Source organism: Rhea pennata, chromosome Z, assembly GCF_028389875.1.
Source record: "Rhea pennata isolate bPtePen1 chromosome Z, bPtePen1.pri, whole genome shotgun sequence".
Lineage (NCBI taxonomy): Eukaryota > Metazoa > Chordata > Aves > Rheiformes > Rheidae > Rhea > Rhea pennata.
In genome coordinates, this window is record NC_084702.1 from 23,423,564 (window position 1) to 23,447,647 (window position 24,084).

At 38.2% G+C, this 24,084-nt stretch overlaps 1 protein-coding gene across 1 annotated transcript in view; it reads left to right on the forward strand.

The window, feature by feature from the left end:
* The window catches only part of PIP5K1B (phosphatidylinositol-4-phosphate 5-kinase type 1 beta), a 56,652-nt gene that overhangs the window by 25,980 nt on the left and 6,588 nt on the right, over positions 1-24,084 (forward strand). The window contains exons 6-12 of the mRNA XM_062599785.1: positions 1,954-2,165; positions 4,722-4,805; positions 4,914-4,962; positions 5,501-5,585; positions 11,982-12,137; positions 12,885-13,029; positions 22,967-23,084. Coding sequence (XP_062455769.1) covers positions 1,954-2,165; positions 4,722-4,805; positions 4,914-4,962; positions 5,501-5,585; positions 11,982-12,137; positions 12,885-13,029; positions 22,967-23,084 — 849 coding nt within the window. The remainder of the gene's footprint in view (positions 1-1,953; positions 2,166-4,721; positions 4,806-4,913; positions 4,963-5,500; positions 5,586-11,981; positions 12,138-12,884; positions 13,030-22,966; positions 23,085-24,084) is intronic.

The window sequence follows — 24,084 nt, forward strand, 5'->3', positions numbered from 1 at the left end:
TGCTATTTGCAAATTGTGATCATCACAAAATGAGAAGTTATTAGCCATAATGTGTTCACACACAATGAGAAAAAATATTGCATTATCTTGTCATGTAGTAATCTAGAATATGCTGCTTTGTTGTGTCCTGAAACACTGTGAAAGTCCCATTATCAAAGGATGCAATAGGGTACTGATAAACATAGCAGCTGTTTTGCAGTTGCATTTGTAAATAGCTTGTCTCTGTAGAATTATTCTGAGCGTGAGATCAAACTTAGTTTATTTTAGTCTCGTGAGGATTTTTAATTTTTTTTAATCTCTGGAGATCAGGATAAGTCTATGTCTTTCTGCACTTAGTTTACAGTGTATAAGGCTATCTTTCATTCTTCAAGGTTTCCATACTGATAGTGGTGCTAAGAGTAGTCCCCCATGTTGCTCACAGAAGAAAAATGCCAAAAGTGTATTAGGAAATTCAGGAAAACAAGTGCTGGAAGAGGCAACAGAGCTTGAAAACAGTTCAGTTGTATTGTACATTTGGCTTCTGTTTAATACAATAAATACATAAGGAATACAGATGGAGTAGGCAGATCGTTCCTAACTCTCTGGTAATGTTCTTGGACATAAACAGTAGTTAACACCCCTGCTCACCAGAGATAATTTTAAGTCCCTCTGGGGGACTTCCTTTTCTCCCTTATACAAATTCACAAATCATTAGACCCTTTCCTGCTGCTTGCCAACAAATCTGATTTTGGATTTGCAAAATATGCATTAAAGTTCACAGTGCAGCTCCGTGTTTCATGTAAAATATTTATGCTTTGACTGCCTTCATCAAACTGACATACCTGAGGTTTGTTTGTCCCTGTAAAATCAGATTTTGTTCTTGTTCAGGTAAAAAGATGTAGTACTCCTAGATTCAGTGTCAAGAATTGTACCATTATCAGTAGGGCATTGTGTGCCAAAACACATCGTTGCTGAGCTGCATGAAGTAAAGAAGAGGTGCATGGCACAATGTATCATGCTTGATTGTTCATAATTTTTCTCCCCTGTTTTAGTGCTGCTATCATGCAAAGATGCTTAACACAGCAGCTGTCTGCTAGCATTTTGGCTATACCATTAAATATAATTACGGCTTGTTTTAGCTTACATGTTTGCATATTGACTTGAACAATTTCTCCTTTTAACGGAAGTACGCCAGAATTCATAATGTTGTAAGTGACCAGAATCCCACAGGAATACACATGAGGAAAGGCAACCTGCTGCTGTCAGAGGCCACGTGATTAGCAGAGCTAGAAGAGAAGGTTGGGTGAAAAGCTGTCCTTCAGAAAATAAAATTGCCTTTGCAGTTTAGATGGGTATATTTAGCCTGCTAAGGAAAGATGCGAGAGTTATGTACCCAAATCCCATCAACTCTTGATAAGAAGGTTGTAACAAATTCTCTTTTTGATTTTTGAAAATTCTCGAAGGATGCTCTTTCAGTTATAAACAGGAGGTGGATGGAGAGAGTAGTTTTTTCAAATTTTCGGTGTAGGTAAAAATGCTCAATAAAGAACATGCTTTAGAGGTGACTGTTTAAAAATCTTTACAGTACATAAGTACATAGTGGGCCTATTAATTCCTTATTTGCAATAAATAAAAAGAATTGCTGACTAGACAGATCTTCCTTATCTGTGACTTATGTTAGGTTTCATTTCAGTTATGCATCTTCTTTTCCCCACTTGTAAAAAAGTGGATTGAGATAATTAGCTTCTTAGCACTTTGATTTGTAGGGGGTAGTAATATATGTGTGTGTGTGTGTGTATATATATATATATATATATATATATATATAATTTCCATTTTGTTAATTTTCCTCCTGAGAGAAACTTCTGTTTTAAGGTTTGTTTTTTCCAGGTTCTCAAGGTGCTGCTGTGTAGTTGATACTGTATATAGTCTTTTTTTTCTGTTTCAGTACAACCGGTTCTTCTTTATTGATAGGTATTAGAAAGTTTCAAGATCATGGATTACAGCCTGCTCCTGGGAATCCACATACTGGATAGTAACATGAAAGAAAAAGACGGGGATAGTTCCCAGAGCACATCTGATGCAAAACGTCCAGGAGGGCAGAAGGTGCTCTATTCTACAGCCATGGAGTCTATACAGGGCCCCGGCAAGTCTGGGGACTCTGTCATCACAGAGGCAACAAATACGTGAGTGCCCATAACCCACTCCTAAAGCTACTACTAAAATTTATCCATTCCATCTCTTCATCCTGTGCCATTTTATATCAAGTCTGATATTGGCAAAGCTTTCAAGAGTCTAAGCTGAATAGTGCTTGTTTGTGTTTTGTAACATTTTCAAATCTGCACCATTGAGATTTGTTAGAGACCAGGAAATAAAAAAGTTGATTAGTTGGTTGAGCATCTTTACAGATATGATAGTAAATATGGTTATATGATATCAAATATGTTAGCAAATTATGCTTATGGTTATTATTATTCATAGTGACTTATGAAGGCACAAGTGTATTTACTTATAAATGAGTTGTTATGAGACAGCCATTGCACAGGTTCCATGTATGAACTAAATTTAATTGGAAGCAGCCTCATAAGCCATGAGCAAAAAACTATTTGTTAATGTTGTAATCAGTATATCTGCAGGGGTTATTTTCAGCTTAGTGTAGTATACTTAATACATAGAACTGTATCATTAACCACTGAAATGCAGTCATACATAGGTTGGGTATTTCAGGATATTTCCTGATTTTTAAGAACTGCTGCTTTTTTCTTATTTTTCTGTCTAGCAGAAATTGCAATAGAAATTTATGTATATAGACCATAGTTAACCAACTATTTCTTTTGATATACATTCAGTGTTGTCATTACAATCACCAATCACCATTCTCATTCTGTATAATTAGTCCTTGATTATAAGGACTAAAGAGGATTTAATTCCACATTAAAAAAATGTATTCTTTTGCTAGTTTTCAGGGGATTCCTCCAGGTAAATATCATTAATGATAAAGAATCATGTGCTTAAACCTTCAGCACATGAATGGCTAACTGATCATACTTGGTATTTATAGAGAGTTTCCAGCTATGCATAGTCCTAGAATATAAATTTAGACAAAAAAAGCTGATTTTTGCCCATTTTTTTCAGTATTACTCTTGTGCACGTAAAAGATAGTGAAAGTTAACACTTAGTTTGTATGGTGTGCTGTTACACAGTTGCAGCAGTGTTGTGCTGGCAGGTTTCTTTCACTAAAAGCCAAAGCTGATTGGATAAGTCATCCAAAAAAGGCCCAGTGGTGATACGCTTGGGACCCATCGTGAGCGTCCACATCGTGTCCGCGTCGGTGCAACGTGGCACTTCCCTGATCTCCAGCAGTGCAGTGCTGCTGCTAAAAGCATGTCGTAGCACCTCCGTCCTTCCCTGGCCCCTTGCGTTGTGTCCTGTCTTGTGTTGACATAACTGGTAATGCAACAGACTGCACTGAAGGAGGGGTCAGTTAAAATGAACTTAAGCCTTAATAATATAAGTAAATAAATAAAGCCAGGTCACTTTCCTCCTTTGGTTCATTGAATGGACCGGGCTTTACAACCAATCTAACTTCCCTTGGTCTTACACAGTCTCCACTGTGCCTAGCACTGAAATAAATAATAACAAAGTTTAAAAATTCAGGAGATGTTCTGTGGTGGGAGGAGGTTGCTATGCTGCAATGGCAGAATAAGTAATTTGGGTAAACATTATTAACAGAGTTTGTGTTCCTTCAGCAAGAGAGGAATTACAGAACTGTAAACTGCTTACTAATTATCACACTTGAGAAATAATCAACAAAGGTGGAAAACAATGTTTATTTTGTATGTTTGTTTTTCTGAAATGCAAAGCAAGTGTGAGTTGTTTGGGAATTTCATTATGGGAATTAGAATTTTTTTTTTCTGCTGAGAACTGGACTCTCCTCTAATTTTTGATTGCAGGCTCAGGTGTGTATTGTTTTTCAAACCCTTGGAAACAGTGTAGAAATACTGTATGTGTTGCATCTTCAATCTTTTCCTCTAGTTTTGTCATGGGTACATGTAGGTCAACAGAGGCTAACAGAAGTAAACTGAAAAGATTTTAGTCTCTGGTGCTTAAAACCACTGGACAACTGTTTTTTGGTGGGGTGGGGAGCAGAGTGGGAAGAGAAGGTCTCAGAATGAAGAATCTGTACTTGAAGGTCATACCATGTAAATACTCTGAACCAAGCAGGCAATCTGGGTAATTAAGTTTCCCAGCTTGCTACCGTTACTTATCCTGTCATTAATCTGTAAAGAAGTCTTGGTAATATTTATGCACATTTTTAGTGAAAAATACACAAAGCTCAATTTTTTCAGACTCAGAGTTATGGGTAGATTCTCTACAGTTTTATTATACAAATGATCAATAAAGGGACAAGATTTTTGTCTAGCTAGGCAAAAAATGTTGTTATCATTTAATAATAAACTGATTTAAACTTTTACAATTTTCAGACCATCTAAATATTCATAATTCCTCTAGAAGTTATCCCAAAATATTGCATGCTTATAGTGGTTATTTACTACTCTATCCACATATTTCAGGTATCGTCATTTAAAATCAGTTGTATGCTAAGTAACCCACATTTAGCTAACTTTGCAGTGTGCTCACCTAGTGCTTATTTGTTTGGGTTTGTAAGTAGGTACCGTTCATCTGCTAGGAGATAATCAGAGTTGTATTAAATCATACAATGTTTTTGTTGTTTCCATCAGAATGGGAGGTATTCCAGCTAAAAGCCATAAAGGGGAAAAATTGCTTCTGTTTATGGGCATTATTGATATTCTGCAGTCATACAGGTAAGTGGCAGTTCTATTTCAAGTTTTTATTGCAATCAGCTATTCTGATATTACTTACAAATGTGGAAATTTCATAGGGCAGTTCTGATTTTATTTTTATATTCTTAGGTTTATGAAGAAGTTGGAACATTCCTGGAAAGCTCTTGTTTATGATGGGGTAAGTAGATTATTTTTAGTTGTTGATGTTTTAGATAATGGAACTTCGACTTCTGCTGACCAGAAAAGGGTAAGCGCTGGTGCTTTTGTAATCTATACATCACTGTGACAGCTAGGCTGCTGCTGTAATTTTTTAGGTGCATTTCCTGAAACATGTTCTAATTCTATTTGTTGATCTTTCAAGAAGTAAATAAAGCAATCACATTTTTCTTATTTAAACAGGACATTAGCCATTCAGCAGAACATTGATGAATCTGCAGTTAAAAATGTACACAAGATTTTTCAAATGCTAGAAAGACTTTGTAGAGTGTGGCTGTATAAAATTCACAACACATAATTTCGTAAGTTAAATAATAGAACTTGAAGAAAAGTTCTTGAAGAGTTAACCTTTAAAAGTGAAAAAGGCTTTTGGGTTTTGTTTTTGAGTATGTCTGAAATGCATGGTACAGTTTACCTGAGACATCTGATTTTTTTTTCTTGACAATTTAGTTTTGATTTTCCTATGGAGAATGTGACCAAGTTCTTTTTAAATCTTGCAGGACACTGTTTCAGTTCACAGACCAAGTTTTTATGCTGACAGATTTTTGAAGTTTATGAGTACAAGAGTTTTCAAAAAAGTTCAAGGTAAGAAAGTTGTCATTGTTACTCTGCTAGGTAATGCAATAATCATTGGGTTTTTTTCTTGATAAAAGAAGGCCATTTATCCAGGATTATGTGGCACTTAACAAAAATTATCAGCAGGTGAGTTTCTTCATTGAAGCCACTGGGATTGCACCCTAGCTGTAGACTTATGGAAAATTATTTGCTATGTATCTGTTGTCACACCAAGGGCATCTAAAGGCTATGCAAATTTCCTCCTTTTACCACAGATATAAAGCTAATCAAGGGTCCAGTCCTGTATCCGTTACTGATCAGAATATTCCTATTGACTTAATTAGTTTTATTTGCATAAGCAAAGTTTGTTTGCCCACAAAATTTAACATGTTAGAAAGGAAAGCGTTCTTCCAAATGTTGTGGATTTCTTCTGTGCTTTATTGAGGAAAAAATGGGAAGTTGAATGTCATTTAAAAACTTCTGTCTTTGTGACTTTCACCTGTTTTTACTTTTCCTCTACATTTCTCCTTTCCTTAATCTTTTAGTTCATTCCCAAGGGCAAGATACATATTATTATTAGCTACTTAGAAGAATGGAAAAAAAACCCACTGTCACTGTAGTTGGACATTAGCACTGAGAGTTGTCTTGAGTTAACACTTAGGTTTTTCAGTAATAATTTAACTATTAATTGCTGCTGCTTTTATGAAATAAAATGAATTTATCTATAAAACTTGTAAAATAGCTTCTGAAATGCTCTTAAGGCGTTGGGGAAGAAGAGAAAAGTAATCTCAGGCGGGTATCTTCTTCCTGAATCTATGCAAGAGGTTAGAGGTGAAACCGACAAGATATTTAGTATTAAAATAAAATAAGTAACACTGCAGTAACTACCTTTCGTGTAGATGTCTGGAGTTAGATGTCAGGAAAAGAACTGAACGAATAGCTGTTATATTTTGTGACATGATTCCAAATTAGAATTAGGGTAGGGTACCACAGAATGGGTAAGGTTGGAAGGGACCTCTGGAGATCATCCAGTCCAACCTCCCTGCTCAGCAGGGTCACCTAGAGCATGGTAGACAGGGTTGCATCCATGTGGGCCTTGAAGATCTCCAGAGAAGGAGACTCTACAACCTCTCTGGGCAACCTGGTCTGGTGCTCCGTCACTCTCACAGGGAAGAAATTCCCCCTCATGGTCAGGTGGAACTTCCTGTGCTTCAGTTTCTGCCCATTGCCTCTTGTCCTGTCACCTGGCACCACTGAAAAGAGTTTGTCCCCGTCCCCTTGACACCCTCCCTTCAGGTACTTGTACACATTGATAAGATCCCCCCTCAGTCTTTTCTTCCCCAGGCTGAAGAGGCCCAGCTCTCACAGCCGTTCCTCACAGGGCAGGTGCTCCAGCCCTCTGATCATCTTTGTAGCCCTACGCTGGACTCTCTGCAGTAGCTCCATGTCTCTGTTGTACTGGGGAGCCCACAACTGGACACAGTACTCAAGTTGAGGCCTCCCCAGGGCTGAGTACAAGGGCAGGATCACCTCCCTCCACCTGCTGGCAACACTCTTCCTAATGCACCCCAGGAGACCATTGGCCTTCTTGGCCACAAGGGCACATTGCTGGCTCATGGTCAATCTGTCATCCACCAGCACTGCCAGGTGCTTCTCTGCAGAGCTGCTCTCCAGCAGGTCAGCCCCCAGCCTCTACTGGTGCCTGGGGTTATTTCTCCCTAGGTGCAGGACTCTGCACTTGCCCTTGTTGAACCTCAGGAGGTTCCTCTCCACCCAACTCTCCAGCCTGTCCAGGTCTCTCTGAATGGCAGCACAGCCCTCAGGTGTGTCAGCCACTCCTCCCAGCTTGGTATCAATTGAAAAGAGCAAATGGATATTGCTGTAGTCCCATGGCTGTGCCATAGTGAGCAGCATACACTTTTTCCTCATAACTTGCACCAAGCTATGAAGCAAAACAAAATAATTTGTAAGTATTAAGGAAGTGATTTATTTTGAGACTTCCTGCAGTAATCCTGCCTTTGAAAAACAACAGGGAAAAAATTATCTGTCAAGCAAAAATCTATTTGAACGTAAGTTCATATGTTCATAGCTCCCTTAATTGTGCCTACTTTCCCTTTCTTCACTGAAGGAGAATCTTGGGTATGTCTACAATTTTCTTGGAGCATCATGGTGGAATAGCACAATGCAGGGTAATCTTGACCTTCCAGTGTTATGGGTTTTCCAGTAGTATAATAATATCCTCATCCTGATGCAAAGATCAGTTCTTTTTTTAAAAAAATTTAAAAAAATTCTTAAAAAAATTTAAAGCCAATTAAAAGCAAAAGAGTAGTTCTGGATTTTTGATAGAACAACACATTTGCTAAAGGATAAAAAACAGTTTGTCTGGAAACCTTCAGTTTACACCAAGAACCATACTTCTGTTATCTCCTATATTTTGCAAAATCAAAGATGTTACATGAATCATGAGTTCCATGAGACACCAGAGTAGATTGGAAAGCACAAAGTGTTGATCTCTGCTTTTATTCATATCTCTCCAAATACTTAAGAATAGCTGAAGGCTATTTGCAGATTAAAGGACAGGAGCTCGTTTGGGTTTGTTGTTTGCTTGTTTTCCAAAGGGTGTATACTAAATTCTGATTATAGGTTTTTGCTATGTCATAATTATGGGAACATTAGAATAATTGCAGCTCACTGGAATCCTTGACATTCTCATGCAAAGTCAAAATTTGGTACGTCCCAGTTTCTTTACACTGTATTATTTTGTTTTGTAGGATTATATTTGGGTTGATTAACCTCTTCACTTGCAGCTGCATCCTGATTCAGGATTGTGTAACACTGAAACCATTGCTAGTATAATCACTAATTCATTGTTAGGGCAAGAGCTTGACTGGTAAAATGAAATGTAGAGATTCATAGGGCTTCTTATATCAAAATTTCAGCTCAGGTTTAACTTTCATGAAAATTTCTACCATTGAAATTCTGTGTTTTTTCAGACTGTACTTGCCTATGTTACTCTGTGTTTTGTGTAAAGATAGTATCATCACTTTCTGAACAACAGCATCCAACTGTTCTTTGAAAGATCCCAGTTGTTTGGAGTGAAACTGTGTGACCCTGACCCTGAAAAATGTGAGAGACATGACGGTTTAGAATAACATATGTGATTAAATCTAAAAGAGCAAAAAAGAGAGAGAAAACTGTGATAACTAAAAAGAACAAGAAATTAGAAGAATAGATAAGTAATGAAGTACTTAATGAAGTTTCTAAATAAGATGAAGAAAAATAGGGGTATATTGATGAAAGAAGAAGGCTGAGAGTAACCCAACTGAAAAAAAATAAGAAATTAGATCTGTTAACGAGAATGGGGGAATCTTTTAAAGAAAAAGAGTAAAAATGGAATTAACCCTAATTAGTGATTCCATGTATGTATGATGACAGCTAGTCAGGGAGCTATAACTTTTGGAGAGTTTTAGAAATGTTAGTGAATTAATAGATAATTTCTGTCCAGATTGGTCATGCTAGTGAAAGGAAATCTGGGTTAAAGCACCGCAGGTGCAGAGGGGAACGGTGGTGACCTCTGAGATGCCTTTGGTGTGCGTGTCGTAAGGAAGGCTGTAGGGAGTAGGATGAACATAGCAGCGAGGCAAGGGGAGTGGTTGGATTTCACTGTGTCCTAGGCTGCTCTGTGGGGAAAGCTGCTCTCGTTACCTGAGCAATGAAGTTTTTCCAACAGTTATGAGAGTATAAAAGAAACAGACCAGTTTGTTAATGTTAAATGCATCTATGTTAAAGGTACTGAGATTGCACTTCTTAGGTTTTGTAAGCAAAGGTACATTTCTGACACCCTCTAGAAAATTGTTCTGTGAGTTTCACAGCTTTTTATAAAGTACAGTTCTTGACAAATATACATGCATTGACTGGTTAGAGCCACGTAACTGATAGAGGAACATATACTCTAAAATGGATGCTAGTTAGCAATGTGACATTCCTATCCTTTGTAACTACGTTTGGTTTGGATACCAATGTTGAAGTGTTGAATGGACATTGGCTCAAACTGGCATTGTGTCAAACTGATGGAAAGTGTTCTGCAAACACCTTCTTGCCTGGTGTTAGGCTGGTCTATTTCAACATTACCATTAATTACATAGAGTAAGAAAAATGTCAAATCAGATTTAAAGGAAGAGGAAAATGACAACAAATACTGGCACGAAGTATCAACTTACTTAGCACTAACATCTTAGAGAGAAGTTAAGCCACATAGTGTAAAGCTTATGATTATAATTAACATTTTGGGACACAACATGGTGATTAATATCAAAATAAAAGGAACTGAATTATTGTGATAAAAAAGTGTGCTAAATAATGAGATAAAATTCAGCTGAAAGGAAGAAACAGCCTCCTGAGACTGAGATCTCTTAAGCCATGGAACAATGGTCTTTTTCCAAAGAAGTGGTAGGAGCTCCTTTGTCTAAAACAGTACTCTCAGGCATTTCCTTCTGGAACTCTTCTGCACTGATAGGGAGCAGGAAATAGACAGCTTAATACTCTGGTCTATAGAATGAGATCTATTACTTTTGCAACTGTATGTGTTTCCTGAACTTTGAGTCTTTTTTTTTCCCTCCCATTTTTTCGATTTTTGGATTCTAGTTTGATGTCAACACAAGATGCAACTCTTTCTGATGTTTAAAACCACAGTGTACAATAAAGAATGTTGCCCAATTTCTTCTCTGAACTTAATTTCATAGAATCGTAGAATCAGTAAGTTTGGAAGGGACCTCTGGAGATCATCTAGTCCAACCTCCCTGCTCAGCAGGGTCACCTAGAGCATGGTAAACAGGGTTGCATCCAGGCGGGCCTTGAAGATCTCCAGAGAAGGAGACTCCACAACCTCTCTGGGCAACCTGGTCCGGTGCTCCATCACTCCCACAGGGAAGAAATTCCCCCTCACGTTCAGGCTGTGCTTCCTGTGCTTCAATTTCTGCCCATTGCCTCTTTTCCTGTCACATGGGAAAACTGAAAAGAGTTTGTCCCCGTCCCCTTGACACCCTCCCTTCAGGTACTTGTACACACTGATCAGATCCCCCCTCAGTCTTCTCTTCCCCAGGCTGAAGAGGCCCAGCTCTCACAGCCGTTCCTCACAGGGCAGGTGCTCCAGCCCTCTGATCATCTTTGTAGCGCTGCGCTGGACTCTCTCCAGTAGCTCCATGTCTGTCTCAAATTTGTCTGTCTAAAATTTGTCTGTCTCCTTTTTCGAGACTATTGACTTGTTTTAATATCCCACTTTTATTGATCTGCTCTGCATACAAGATTATCTACTTTTTGAGGGGGGATTAATAGTACAAATTCATATCATTCTTTTGAAAAATAAAGAATAGGAGTGTCCTTGTCTTCAGGAACACTGCTTTTAATCTTTGAGTCCAGCATTTCAATTTGAACTCTTAAGCTTTGTTCCGAATGTATGCTTTTCCCTTAAAGCACAGAAAAAGGCTCCATGAATAACAATAAAAACATAATAAGCAGATTCAGCCTTAGTCAGAGGCCAAGACTTATCTACTACATCATTTTTTAACAGTATATTGGAGGTATGCATCTGAATCATTTTCCAAGCATATGTCAGTTTTTAGCCAACTGTTTGTGATGCTTTTAATTTGCATTTTGTTGTGGAGCACAGTGTCAACTGTTGCAGTTCATCTGGTAACATTGCTTAGAGGTTAACATTTGGCAATTGAAAACAGTACATGAGGCAGTTTGCATTCCTTTGAAAGAAGAGTTACAAACTAGTGGTCATAGATCAGTAGCAGCAGCAGTGGTCACGCCACAGTGTTTCACCCAAGATGCCACTGTACGTACGCAGACCCTAGTAAAAGTTATAGGAGAAGTGCTCATAGCTGAGTATAAGCCATCAACATTTTCAAAGTGTTTATTTTATCCAAAGGTGATGTTTGACATGTGCCACTGGACTGGAAATCCTGTGGAGAGCACATACATCATTACATAGCAGTAGTCCACTGCTCAATCTTAACCTGTCGTAATACTGCAAAACATCTTTCAGTTTTCCTGTCTTCTGCTTTTCTTTCTATACCACTGTCTTTGATTACATGGGCCAATACTCCTTGGGAGATTTGTAACTTAGTAATGTCAAAATTGGTTAACTGGCCTGATATTTCATCTAATGAACAATAAAAAAACCCTTAAGAAAATATAAAAATTAGTTTATTTACAGCTGAGACACTGATGCCAGTGGCTCTAGTTTTAAACTAATATTTCATAAATGCATTTATATCTGATGTGTTCTTGGTGTATATTCAGAAACTCTAGCTTTACAGTTAACCTCCTTTTCTGTTCCATTTAAAAATGGTATATCCTATGAAAGATGATAGGATGACATCATTCAGCAGCTGTGCTGATTGCTTTCATTTGATGATGCAGCTTTAAAGACTTCTCCTTCCAAGAAACGGTGCAATTCAATCGCAGCCCTGAAGGCAACATCACAAGAGATAGTATGTGCAGTCAGTCAAGAGTGGAGGGATGAGAAGCGTGGCATCCTTACTGAGGGGCAGAGCTATTCCAGCCTTGATGAGGAAGGTAATGTCCTTGGAATCAATAAGCCTAAATGATGTTTTTAAAGGAATTTAGTATAAGCCCTGAATAAAAGGCTTACAGTCTGGCTGATCTTTTGAAACTTCTGCGTGAGGTTATTCTTCGTAACTACTCCTGGAGTGAACTGTTAATCTGGCATGGCAGAATGGGCCTCCAGGAGCAAGGGGCACTCGGTCAAGGTTACGAAATGATCTTAATTGTCATCTTGTTTTCAGGAGATCCTAAAATAGTTTGTGCAGTGCAGGTAACAGATTATGGGCAGAGCCAGTGCTACTATTTCTCTGCCTTCTGAACAGACATGTGCTGCAACGTGCTATGAAGCTCAGTTCATCATTCCCAGAGTCTCTGGAAGTAATGCAGACTCTGCCTCTTTCAAAGTTAGTCTGCAGCCAGGCTCAAAGGAGAACCAACTGCCTAATCCCACCTGAAAACCAGGCCCCAGTAGTGTGAGACCAGTCCTGATACTTGAAGAATTCAGCAGATATTCATACCACTCTTTAAGATGCACCCTTGCATGGCTCTGTATGCTGCTAAATATACTGCCCAGCAGCTGAAATTTGCCCTATAGTGAGAAAGAAAGCAGGCGTGTGCACGTGAATATTACAGCTCATCAATTCAACCCTGTTAAGAAGCCACAGGAAAACCGTTGAGAGAACAGCATGACTCCATAAAGATCTTTGGATCCATTTTGAAGTGATCTGTTAATACTCTTCTTTATTTTTGCCTATGCAGTGCTAAGTTCACGGCACCGGCCGGATCTAGTGCCCAGTACTCCATCACTGTTTGAAGCAGCTTCCTTGGCAACTACAATTTCTTCTTCTTCCTTGAATGTAGATGAGCACTGTCAACGTGATGAAACCATGCTCTTCTGTAGCAGGTAAAGGCTGTGTGTGTGGCAGAGGACTCCCCACCAGCATCTTCTGCTAAGAGTCTGGCAATGTGAGACTCTTAGCTCTGTGAGAGCTAAAGCAGAAGGGAAAGTTTCTAGCTCCGTGCTGTGTATCTCTAGTGAAGGAGGAGTGCCATAAGCCCATCATATTTCATACTTATTTTGCATTGTGGTCAAAAAATAAAATGATTGAAGACAGTTTAGGTGTTAAGGTATACTTTGAATTTTTTATTGTGTTACAAAACTGAATTGGACATTAAAAGTTTTCTTCCTGTTTTCTCACTTTATTCTGTGCTACAAACCAAGCTACAGTAAGATCAGAATAGGAAATACATGTTGTAACTTGTCTGCACCATGAAAAAGCTACAGATCAAACAAGACTAAAATTTTACATAACTTTGTGTTAGTAAAAGGGAATTACTTTCAAGTTGATCTTTATTTTAAATGTGCAGAGCTGAATGTTTATTTTGAAATGACCATTCCCTCAAGTGAGTATCTGCAGACCTTCCCCAGTGGCTGTGATTACACCTGTCTGTTCTTAATCTGGGAAGGAGAAAAGTGGGAGAGAGTCAGGGAAAGTTGTGCAGACACTTGAGAGTGAGCTTGGGTGTGTGTTGAGCTGTGTTTGAAGATATTGTAACCACATCTACCCAAAACCATGCCCAAGCTAGTAAGTCTTGTTGGTCTTGATGATCTTTGTGTACCTGGCCTCTACCTGCTGTGACTGAAAGGAAGCATGTGGTGGCAAATGGTGCCATGTGGTGTGGTCTTACCTGCATGAGGCTCTCTGCCATATGTCGAATCACAACATAGTCATTTCTTTATCTGTTCTTGTCAGGGAGAGTAACTGTTGGAAACTCAGGTATCTTGAATTTCCCTATTTTGAATCCAGTGCTACACACTCTATATACATTTGAAAAGCTTGTCTATGTGCTGAGATGTAGATGTTTGCTTTAAACTCTATTGTCCAAAATGATCAAGTTTACAAACAGTAATGGGGCAGTAGTATTTTTTTTTCTCCCCATTGTAATTTGACCAATTGCAATTTGTAAGAAGTAATATAATGTGCAGGGTTACTTGATCAAAGTGATATAAAACTTCTTCAGTAAGTAGAAATAAGCCTTGCTGACAGAGCATCTTCCACAGGCCTTTATTTTGCTATAAAAAATTGAAGGGAGATATGGTTTGTGGTGTAACAAAACCAAAGTTTTAATTACAGACCACCACGAGTTGTCCAAAAATGCCTCATACAAATTCTAAGAAACAAAACTGCCAAGTAATAAATGCTAGTAGAAATAGAGCTCCTTCCATTCAGCTTCTGTCAGTTTTGTCCAATTTATGATGGTATGACTATAATGTTCCACGGTCTTGCGCCAAATTTAATCTTTGCTAAAAATCAGGTTATAGAGTTTTATTTTTTTTTGTATGTTCTGTAAGCCTCAAATAAAACTCCACAAAGTTTTTGCATTAGCATCAGTGAGAAAAGGAAAATTGCATGGTTGACTGGATACCTTTTTACTGCCAATAAAACTTTTCAAATACTCTTTCCCTTGTACAAGTTACTTGTATGAAAGAGCTACTTATGTGAGTAGGTCTATGATTTTTTTTTCCTGTAGAGGAATTCAAAAATCATCCTAAAACAAAATAAGGTTTTAGCAGGTCTATCCTTCAAGTGCATATTCAGACTTACTAATGTCCAGATAGGTCTCAGTCAAAAAGGAAAAAAAAAAAAAAAAAAAAAGGAGCCTGTTTTCAATTATACAATTACCTTACACATCATTATGTTATAAAACGAGAATGGAGCTGCAGGGCCTGCACCCCAGGTTTGCATGCAGGACCCCAGTCAGCAGGTGCCCCTTGTGCACCAGGCCTTGCAGCAGTACTGACAGACGTGCAGTTTCTCCATTTCCTGTGTCAAAACAGAAGATCTTGCCTGCAAGCCAGAAGAGCTGCCGTGGGGGCTGGTGAGTCAGCCCTTGCGTCCAACATCCTTCCTGGTCTTGCTCTGACCTTTTCTGCCAAGTTCCCTAGGGCTTAGAAACTAATTTTCTTCTCTCTACCAAGCTCTGGTTCATGTCACAGTCTAAGCATGTCAGATTTGCAAAGATTAGCTTCCATGTCATAGCGAAAGGGCTTTCTGTTAGGCTTTAAGAGAGCTGCTAAGCATATTTGGTATCATACTGATTTCCACTAGATGATTCTGGGTACTTGCAGCTTCATTCTCAGCTGTACTTTCTGCACCTGTGCAGCAAGGTCCGTCCTTGTTGATGGCATTAAGTAATATATGCAGTTTAAATGGTATGTATGCTCTTATGGTACATATGAGGAACTTCAATCTTATCATAAAAAAAGCTGCCAGAGAATGAATAAATAAATAAATAAACTGAATACCCTACTGTGACAAACTGAGTGGTAGATGCCTTATATTTATCTCACTGGAGCTTTTGAATATTACAAAATGCAGAACTCATCACATTTCAGTTTGTCTCTGATAAATGGCAAGCCCAGAGCAGGCTTTTTAACAAAGCCTGAATTAGTGATTTGTTTACAAATGTGAGCCTGCTTTCAGTCTTTAAATATGTGATGGACTATGAAGTTCTACTTGAAGTTAATAGAATTATAGCTTGGCATCCTCTTTGCCAGGTTTTTTTCCCGGCCCTTCAAAGTGTCCTGGCATAAAGTACAGAAAATACAAGAACTTCCTTGTAACCAGTAAGAAACCTGTGTTTTATGGTAATGCAGGATGATTATCCTGCATGCTGTATCTCTACAGCTTCTTGACTCCCATTAATGCTAATGAGCATTATGCACACATACCAGTGAGAAGGCAGATGCTGTTATTTGCCTGATTGAAAAGAGTAGTAATACATCTGACTACCTCGAGGCACGCATATTGTTTTTAACCTTAGCTTCTCTGAAATACCTCTGTTTCTATTAGACATGGATGTAATTGTTTTCCAAGGAGGGGAAAACAGGATTTGATACAGAAAAGGAGCTCAGCACCTTGTCTGCTTGAGGGTGCACAGCACTCGTCTGGTAGAGGTGAGGAACTCACCGTGCCGGGGCCGGGTTAGCCCTGTTTGGGGGGCTTGATGCAAGCATGGTTTAGCAGAGGGGACTTGCTGAGCCAGAGCCTGCTCCTGCTCCTGAGGCTGTGGCGCGTGAGGAGGGTGCAGGTAATCCTAACATGGTACAGATGGCAGCTGGCATAACCCCTCGGTAGGTAACACAGCATCATTTATGGATTTAGCCTAAAGCAAAAGGAGGCTGAGCAGCAGTCACAGGCACATAGCTAACCAGGAGCACTTCTGCAGGTTGCCAGCTGGTTGTATGGAGCTATGGGAGTTTTTTTTTTTTGGGGGGGGGGGGGTTGTTTGTTAGTTTGTTTTTTAACCACGTTGCTCTTCAGACTTGGAAAAGCTGGAGGAGACTTGAGAAGTTAGTGAGGCAGTGTGAAGAGCGAGTGGCAAAAGTGAATGAAAGGATAAGGTGCAGGTGAGGATGGCCATATTTTTCAGCACAAGAGGAACTTTACAAAAGGGAAATAAAAAGAAAAAAGACAAACATCATGTAATATATGTTATTCAATAAACACTGGCATACTTGTCTGTTGAATGACAGCTGGCTTTTATGTTTTATAAAGCTGTTTCTCAGTTAAGTGGTCGTGTTATAAGCAATGTCCAGTGACTTGGATTCTCAGTCTGCAAAGACCTACAGTGATGTTCACTCATCTTGGTAGGGTGCCTTGCCCATGAATGGAAATTACTATGCAACTACACGGATAATTTCTGTTCCCATTTCCTAAGGTGTGGAAATAAACTAGTGCTGTGGAAAGAGTCTGTATTCTCTCACAGGGAGAAGTATTTTCTTCTTATCTTAAAAATATTGTACCTAAGCGTGTACTTACCCACACAATCCAACTGTGGTACCATATTCTTGTCAAGCGGCTCACCATTTCAGAAAAATAGAAAACTTATTTAATTTTTCTTTTTAATGTTCTGCTTGCAGTAGGCCCATGTAGGTCTAAGGTTCTTCCAGTATTTGTGATATTATCCAACTTTACTGTGAGGTAATTGGCATTAGCAATTGTTAGGTAACAGGAGTTGGCGGCACTGTAAACGAATATTATCTCAGGAATGTCCTTCACCAGCAAGTATATATGACTTTTTTTTACGGATTTTTTTCCCTGCCTAGCTCACTGTTAAAAGTGCAAAAATAATACTACCTGAAGCCTTCCCATAAGTTGCACCGTCATAAACTGTACAATATTGCCTCATACTTTAGCTATCTGCAGTATCTTCCCTTAAAACAAACTCCAGCATCATAAGGCAGTCTGCAGCATTATCATAAACTTCTGTCAACTGACATTGGTTTAAACAGTGAGATATCATTTTTCTGTTTCCTAATTTGATGGTCTTTCACGTATCCTTTGATCTGTATGCTGTGAGAACAGAGTCGCCTCTCTTGATGTTGTAGTCCGAACGGAGGGAGTTGGGGGTTGTTTCTCTTCAGTACTTTTTAAAAGCAACCCCCTAGGCTGCTGTGAGCTTTGCTGGGGAGATCTCTGCATATATACTGAAGTAGGAATGTCTCCATCTGTGCTTACTGAGTTAAACAGATCCAATCTGCATATAGTACTTTCTGGAGATCAGGAAAAAGTATGTGGGTGTTTCTCTTGGTGAAAAATTAAGCTTTAGAATGATTTAGCCGAATGTTTCAGGGAACAGTTTGGTTGTTGAATAGAAGATAAAACCTAAAAGAAGTTCTGGGTTTTTTTTTTTTTTTTTTTTTGGTTTAAGTGTTTGCATGGGTGTTTGTGGGGGTTTTTGTTTGTTTTGGGGGGGGGAGGGAAGGGGAAGTATATTTTTAAATTATTACTCAATTAAATACACAGATGTGCCTGTGAAACTCTAGTGATAATAGTACTTATTTAACATATAAGCAAATGTTACAGGGTGTGAATTTCTCCCTCTGCCTGCTGCTTTTTGTCTTCCATACTCATCCTTATAAGTCTCAATTCATGACCTTGATTTCTGGTGAGGAGTATCCAGTGGAGCATCATGGAATAAACCCCACGTGTGGATTCGTCCCAGAGCTCATACATGTTGACTCGTGCTGCCCAGTGAATTTGACTGTGATTGCTCAGGATTTTGTAATCCTGATAAAGTTCCTAAAGTGTGATTGTTTACACTGTCTCTGTTCAACTAAATGTGTATGTCAGGCCAGACATACCTGTCAAAAATGATAGGTCTTACCATTTTAATTGGCAACTGCAAAGAAGTATAGGTTTGTTCACCTCCATGAAATTAATATGCTTGTTTTGATGTTTACTGATACATAAGTCTGCAGTTAGATTGAGTAGCACTGATTCTCACTTCCCTTGAAAGACAGCCAGAGCATTTAGAGGGTCAGCCATACATACTGTTTATTTCAGGCCTGTAGTTTGATGTTTTTCAGTATCATCAGAAAAATATTGTAAAATTCTGCTGTCACTAGTATTTGACCTACCTTTTGTTCCCGCTGCATATGGTATTTATAAACTGAAATGCAAGTTTGGGTTTTGGAGGTGATTTAATATTCCTACATTATTAAAATATTAGACAAATTAAAGCATTTACTTAAGGAGTGCCATAGGAGTACCTATTCACATTTATGTGTAGCCAGGATATACTGTCTGCAATAGTTGGTGTTGTATTATGGCCTAGAACAATAGTTTTACTGTCCATTTGCCTTGCAAGACATTTTTTTGACTAACTTCTGTAAACAGAAACTTTTGAAGATCAAAATTCACGATGCAAAAAGCTGTATTTTTTTCAAAAGCTTGTATTACATTGTTCAAACTCACTGGACATTGCAAACGCAGTTATTTAGGGGGTAAATATTTTGTGGGATGTGCTACAGGGAAGCGTGTTTGACATCCAACTCGTAAAGTCTGTTTTTATTATAACTCTCAGCAGGGGAGACTAAGCGGCTTTGTTTTGATTTATTGTTTCTGTATTACATTATTTTGGCCCACCTGAAAGAAGCTGCTAGTTTTGTTTAAATTCCTACAAGATCTGGTCTTCACAGTGGAGGAAAAACAGAGAAACAAACAAGCAAACAAAACAAAGCCCAAACTTTAGCTTTGGTCAATTCTTACTAACTGGTGTGGGTTTTGTCATTCTTCAAAGGCTATATATTGGCTTGACAAGGAAATTGCATACTCCTGCCTGTCTTGCAGGCAGACTTGCAAGTAGATCCATTGTGATGATGCATCTTTATTTTTTCATGATTAAAATAGAGTTCTTCAGTTTTATGTCACCTCTCATGCTTTTCAGTGACTATTTACAGTTCAATATGAATAAAATATGGTGAAGGACAGAAATAGCAAGTAAAGTTTAGGAAGGCTTGGAGGATTCCAGGTGGCTTTGGTGAGTTTTGTGTCTGTTTGTTTTAAGATAGTCCTGCCAGGTTATGCTAGTTTCTAGACAAGGTGTAAGTTTTTTCTCTTTGATTCCTTAGCAAGTTAATGGGATCTCTTTGATTTTCTCTTTGCTTCCTTAGCAAGTTAATGGGATCTTCCACATCTCCTCCTTAGATTGAAATATGTAAGAATTGTGGTGTTCTACAAATTTGTGAAAGATTAGTCTTATTTGATTGTTCCTACTGAAGAACTTTGCCCAACACTCAGTGCTTTATATTTGCAAATTGTAACCTCTACATATGTTTAAATTTTTGGATGAATTTCTTTTGCATCTTATGTCCACGAGAACATTTTTAAAAGTCTTTGAAAAATGAAGATTTTATTTTCTACTCAAGAGAAAAAACTTGAACCTATTTTCTAACTAAATGTGTTGGAGTGTGCTGATTTGAAAAGGGTCAGAGAATGGCTTTTCTCCTCACTTCAGCGTAAGGACAGTAAATATCGTTCTTCTCAAAATAGAATATACATTCACACCAAGGATGAGACTTCTAACAAGATTTCCTGTTTTCCTATGAAAAGGGAGAAAAGCAACAAGCTTTTTTCCTAAGTGTATCTGCATGTGTTTCACAGTTAGCTAACCAACTGGATGGTGTCATTACAAGGTAATTTCAGTAAACAAGATGATTGCGGTATTCTGACATGAAACTGAGAAGCCTTGCTGACAACAGACTTTTTGTTGTTGTTGTTGTTTCTGTTTAGAAGATAGCTCTGTGTACACTTGCTAAAAATTTGCAGTGTTTTTAAGGTATTATTACAGTATTACAATAAACAGTATACTGCACCTTAACAGGTGTCAGAGTTCAGCTCTTGGCAAAAGCAGATGCCTTCAATCTGACACCAGCATGAGCTCTGGATGCAAATTAATGTGCCACTGACTCAGAATTTCTAATTTCTCCCGTACAGGAGAGCTTCCCCAAATGCACAATCCATATTCTTTTGCATTTTCCAGTCTTTGTTTACAAACCCATTTATTTTGCCTAGAAGTAAAACAAAAACTTTTTAGGTTAAAAAGTAGATGTTCTACTTGTTCCAGCTTCCAGCTTTGTAAAGAAAATAGTTCCATCTCCTATATACAATTAAGACTTTTCTTACAGAATCATGATTTTCTGTAAGTTTCCAGTTATTGAACATCCAGAGGTTTTCAGATATATATGCACCAGTTTTCCTATAAGTCTTCTTTTGGTAAACAATTCTTCATGTGGAAGATGTGTCCCTTACTTGTAGGGTTGAGTTTTGATTATTAAGTGTGAAAATCATAGCAGCAAGGACTCAGAAATAAATTGTGGCTGATTTGACTGTAAGAAAAATGTGGACTGACATCTTCAGTGTGTTTGTCTCTTCTTTGGTCTCTTCTTTCATGCCTACATTTGTTCTGCCTGGAAAGAAGTTCACTACTAAATAACCAAATCATGGCATTCATAGTAGCTTCTCCTTGGCTTTTCTCCTCAAGTTGTTTTTGTTTCTATCTCCATTTGTTGCCTGGCTCTATGGTGGGCTTTGGTAGCGTGAGGACCCTCCATAGTCCTTATTGCATGTATGGATAAAAAGAGTGCCTTAACAACTTCAAGTCTGAGCAGTGGACTCACATTGCTACTGTTGACTAACCAGGGCAGGCCATAAAGGAACAAAGATTATAATATAACAAAATAGGAGTTAAAGGAGATAAGTGCCTTATGAGGAAAAAGCAAAGAAGGAGGAAAATAAGTATCACAGTAAACCAGTGGATTAAAGTGAGATAATAAGAGAAGTAGGTCTTGGCATCTGATACATGAAGAACATAAAATAAAATGCCACCACTGTGAATTGCAGAATTCTCACGTGGTGAGAATACAGGTTCCAGCAGTTTTCTAAAACTGGAAATAGTTCAAAATACAGCAGCATGAGGTGGCAGTGATGTGGCCTAATAAGTATATGAAGGAAATAAGTATTTTGATTATTTTTATTTAAAATAACATAATGCAGGAATGAAATCTGAGTATACACAGCAGCCTGCTTAGGTTTGCTCTGTCATTAGCTATGCAGAGCGTAGTCTTTCAGAACGAAGAGTTGACATTTGGGCTTTGTGGTTTTTATAGCAGTAATAGCTACTCACTGCACATTCATCCCCTGCCGTGTGTTTTTCATATATGGGTCTTTTCACATTCTGAGGCCTGAGCTGTATGTCATAGGTGATGAAAAATTTGCAAGCAAAACTGAATTTTTCTCTATTTTTTAACTCTTTTGCCAAGAGTAATATCTTTCATGTTTGTTTTGTGGGAGATGATAAAATGAAGTCAACACTTGGGAAGCATTTCTAGGATTACTTTGGCAAACAGCACATTTCTCCTTACTGCTTGTCTCCTTCTCTTAAGTGAAGTGAAGCATTGGCAGAAAAGTGGTATGACTGAAATATTGCTTACTAGAATTCAAATGGTGGATGTGAGAAGACTGCCATTACGTCAGTGGGAGTTAGACCACCCTTGGGACAAAAGAAATAATAGTGCTATTGAAAAGATGATTAATACACTATATAATGAAAGCAGCATTGTAACGTGGCAAATGTAATGCTGTGCACCTAACACTAGTGTGACATGAGGGTAGCTGGTAACTTACTATTTTTTTGAGCATTTGAATTGGATTTCTATTTTGGATTCTCATTTTGCCCAGTTTGAAACTACATCCAATCTGTAGCATAACTAAACCATGAAGCACTCCAAAGGCAAGAGTAATTAATTCTACTTTCTTCATGTATAGACTTATGTCTGTGACCACGTTTTGTTATCTTGTCATGATGCAGAATTGTTTGCTTTTTCCCTTTGTGTGTAAACAGGGAGAATACTTGAAAACAGAGCTCTGCAAAATGGACTTAGATTTTCAGGGCAGCCTGAAGTCAGTCTCTGGTACATAGTGAAGATAATTGATAGTGGGCACCTAACTCCCATAAAGTTACCCTGAGAGTTTCAGCTTTGTGGTTCTAAGTGTGTCAGCAAAGCGAAACAAGATTCCTGTGCAGATGCGTTTGCAGTTCCACGTGCTTTTTCTATAGCAGTGAGTAAAAATCACACTAACGAATGAAATAACACAGTACAACTGCTTTTCAAGTGCTACTTCTTTGCACAGCTGCATGAGAAAGTCCAGTGTTGAACTAGCCTCTTTTGAAATTAGTGTAATTATTCCACATCTACTGGGGTATAGTTGGTTCTTCCAATGAACAGTGGAGTTCAGAGATAGTATTCCTTCTTGATGAGAATTTTAGTTAATGCAAGTAAATTAATAGAAACTGTGGTTTGTGTACATTAATGAAATGAGCCCCCATTATCTAGCAATGAATTGTCAATCCATATATAGTTGCCCATTTACTTTTCCTTCCTTTCAGCTAGTATTTAAAACACTTGAGTCAGTCATAGCTGAGTTCTAAAATGCATTTCTGAATTCATTGCATCCAGTATTTTTTGTTGACGGTATCTTCCATTCTGTTTCCAGTAAAGGGCTGCCTTCAAGTTCAACGTTCACTTTAGAAGACAGTGCCATCTACTTGACTTCAGAACCGAGCACACTGGAAATGGAAAATGATAATGCTTCAGTTTTGGATGTCTATTTAGTAAGTTTCCAAATTGATTTTGGTGGGCTCTTTTTTTTCCCAGCAGTAACTTTGATCCAGGCTCAGCAAGAAACGTTAAGTACATACAGGACTTCAAGAACCAAAGGTTTACTTAGGTGTTCTTTAAATGGCATATGCTTAAGTACTTTGCCAAACCACATCTTAAAAGAATCTAAGTGATTATTAACTGCTGTGTTTTGGAAATATGCCAACACTACTTTTAGCTCTTCTATGATAGTTGCTATTTTTTTTCTATTATTTATTTACCATGCATATAGAAAGGGGATTTTTTTTTTCCTTTTTGTGTTGAAGGTTGCACAATGGAGAAAGTAAATTTTCCCAGAGAGCAGAGTCTGGTGCTTACATTAAAGGTTTTGAAGCCACTGAATAACTTAAGTACAGCTGAATATGAAGTATATTAATGGTTCTCAGTTGTGTATCCAGTTGTAGTGACAAGAATGTGATTAAAAATGCACCTTTTTTGGTTGTTTTGGTTCCTACTAATCAGTTTATCTGACTGCTGAAAGATAAGCTGAAGCTCACATCTTTGGTTATCTTTGTGTCATCTGTGGTGGTGTTTTAATAATTCTCCCGATGTATACAGCTGTTACTCCACAGATGTAAAGGCATTAGGCACCCAACTGTGGTTGCCTTTGAGTGCAGTTTTGGGCATCTAACTTTTGGGACCCTTTTGAAAAGTTGCAATGTAAAGACAAGAGGAAGGCATGTTAGGCTTCGCTTTTTTTTTTTTTTTCCTGAAGTTTGTTCCCTTGTCCCTAAAGCACAAATTAAACAAAACTGATTATCCTATTACGTCTTCTCTTCTTAAAGAAATGTCAAATATTTTTGTGGAAAGAATTATATTGGTGAGAAGAGGGGAAAAGGAAAGTCTGTTCACTAGGTTTCTAGTGAATGTTTCATAAAGGCATGGTTGTTTTCTTTTTAGATAAGGCTCATTGCATTCTTTGTTTTCCTGACCCATAGAGCTTCCTGATTTTGT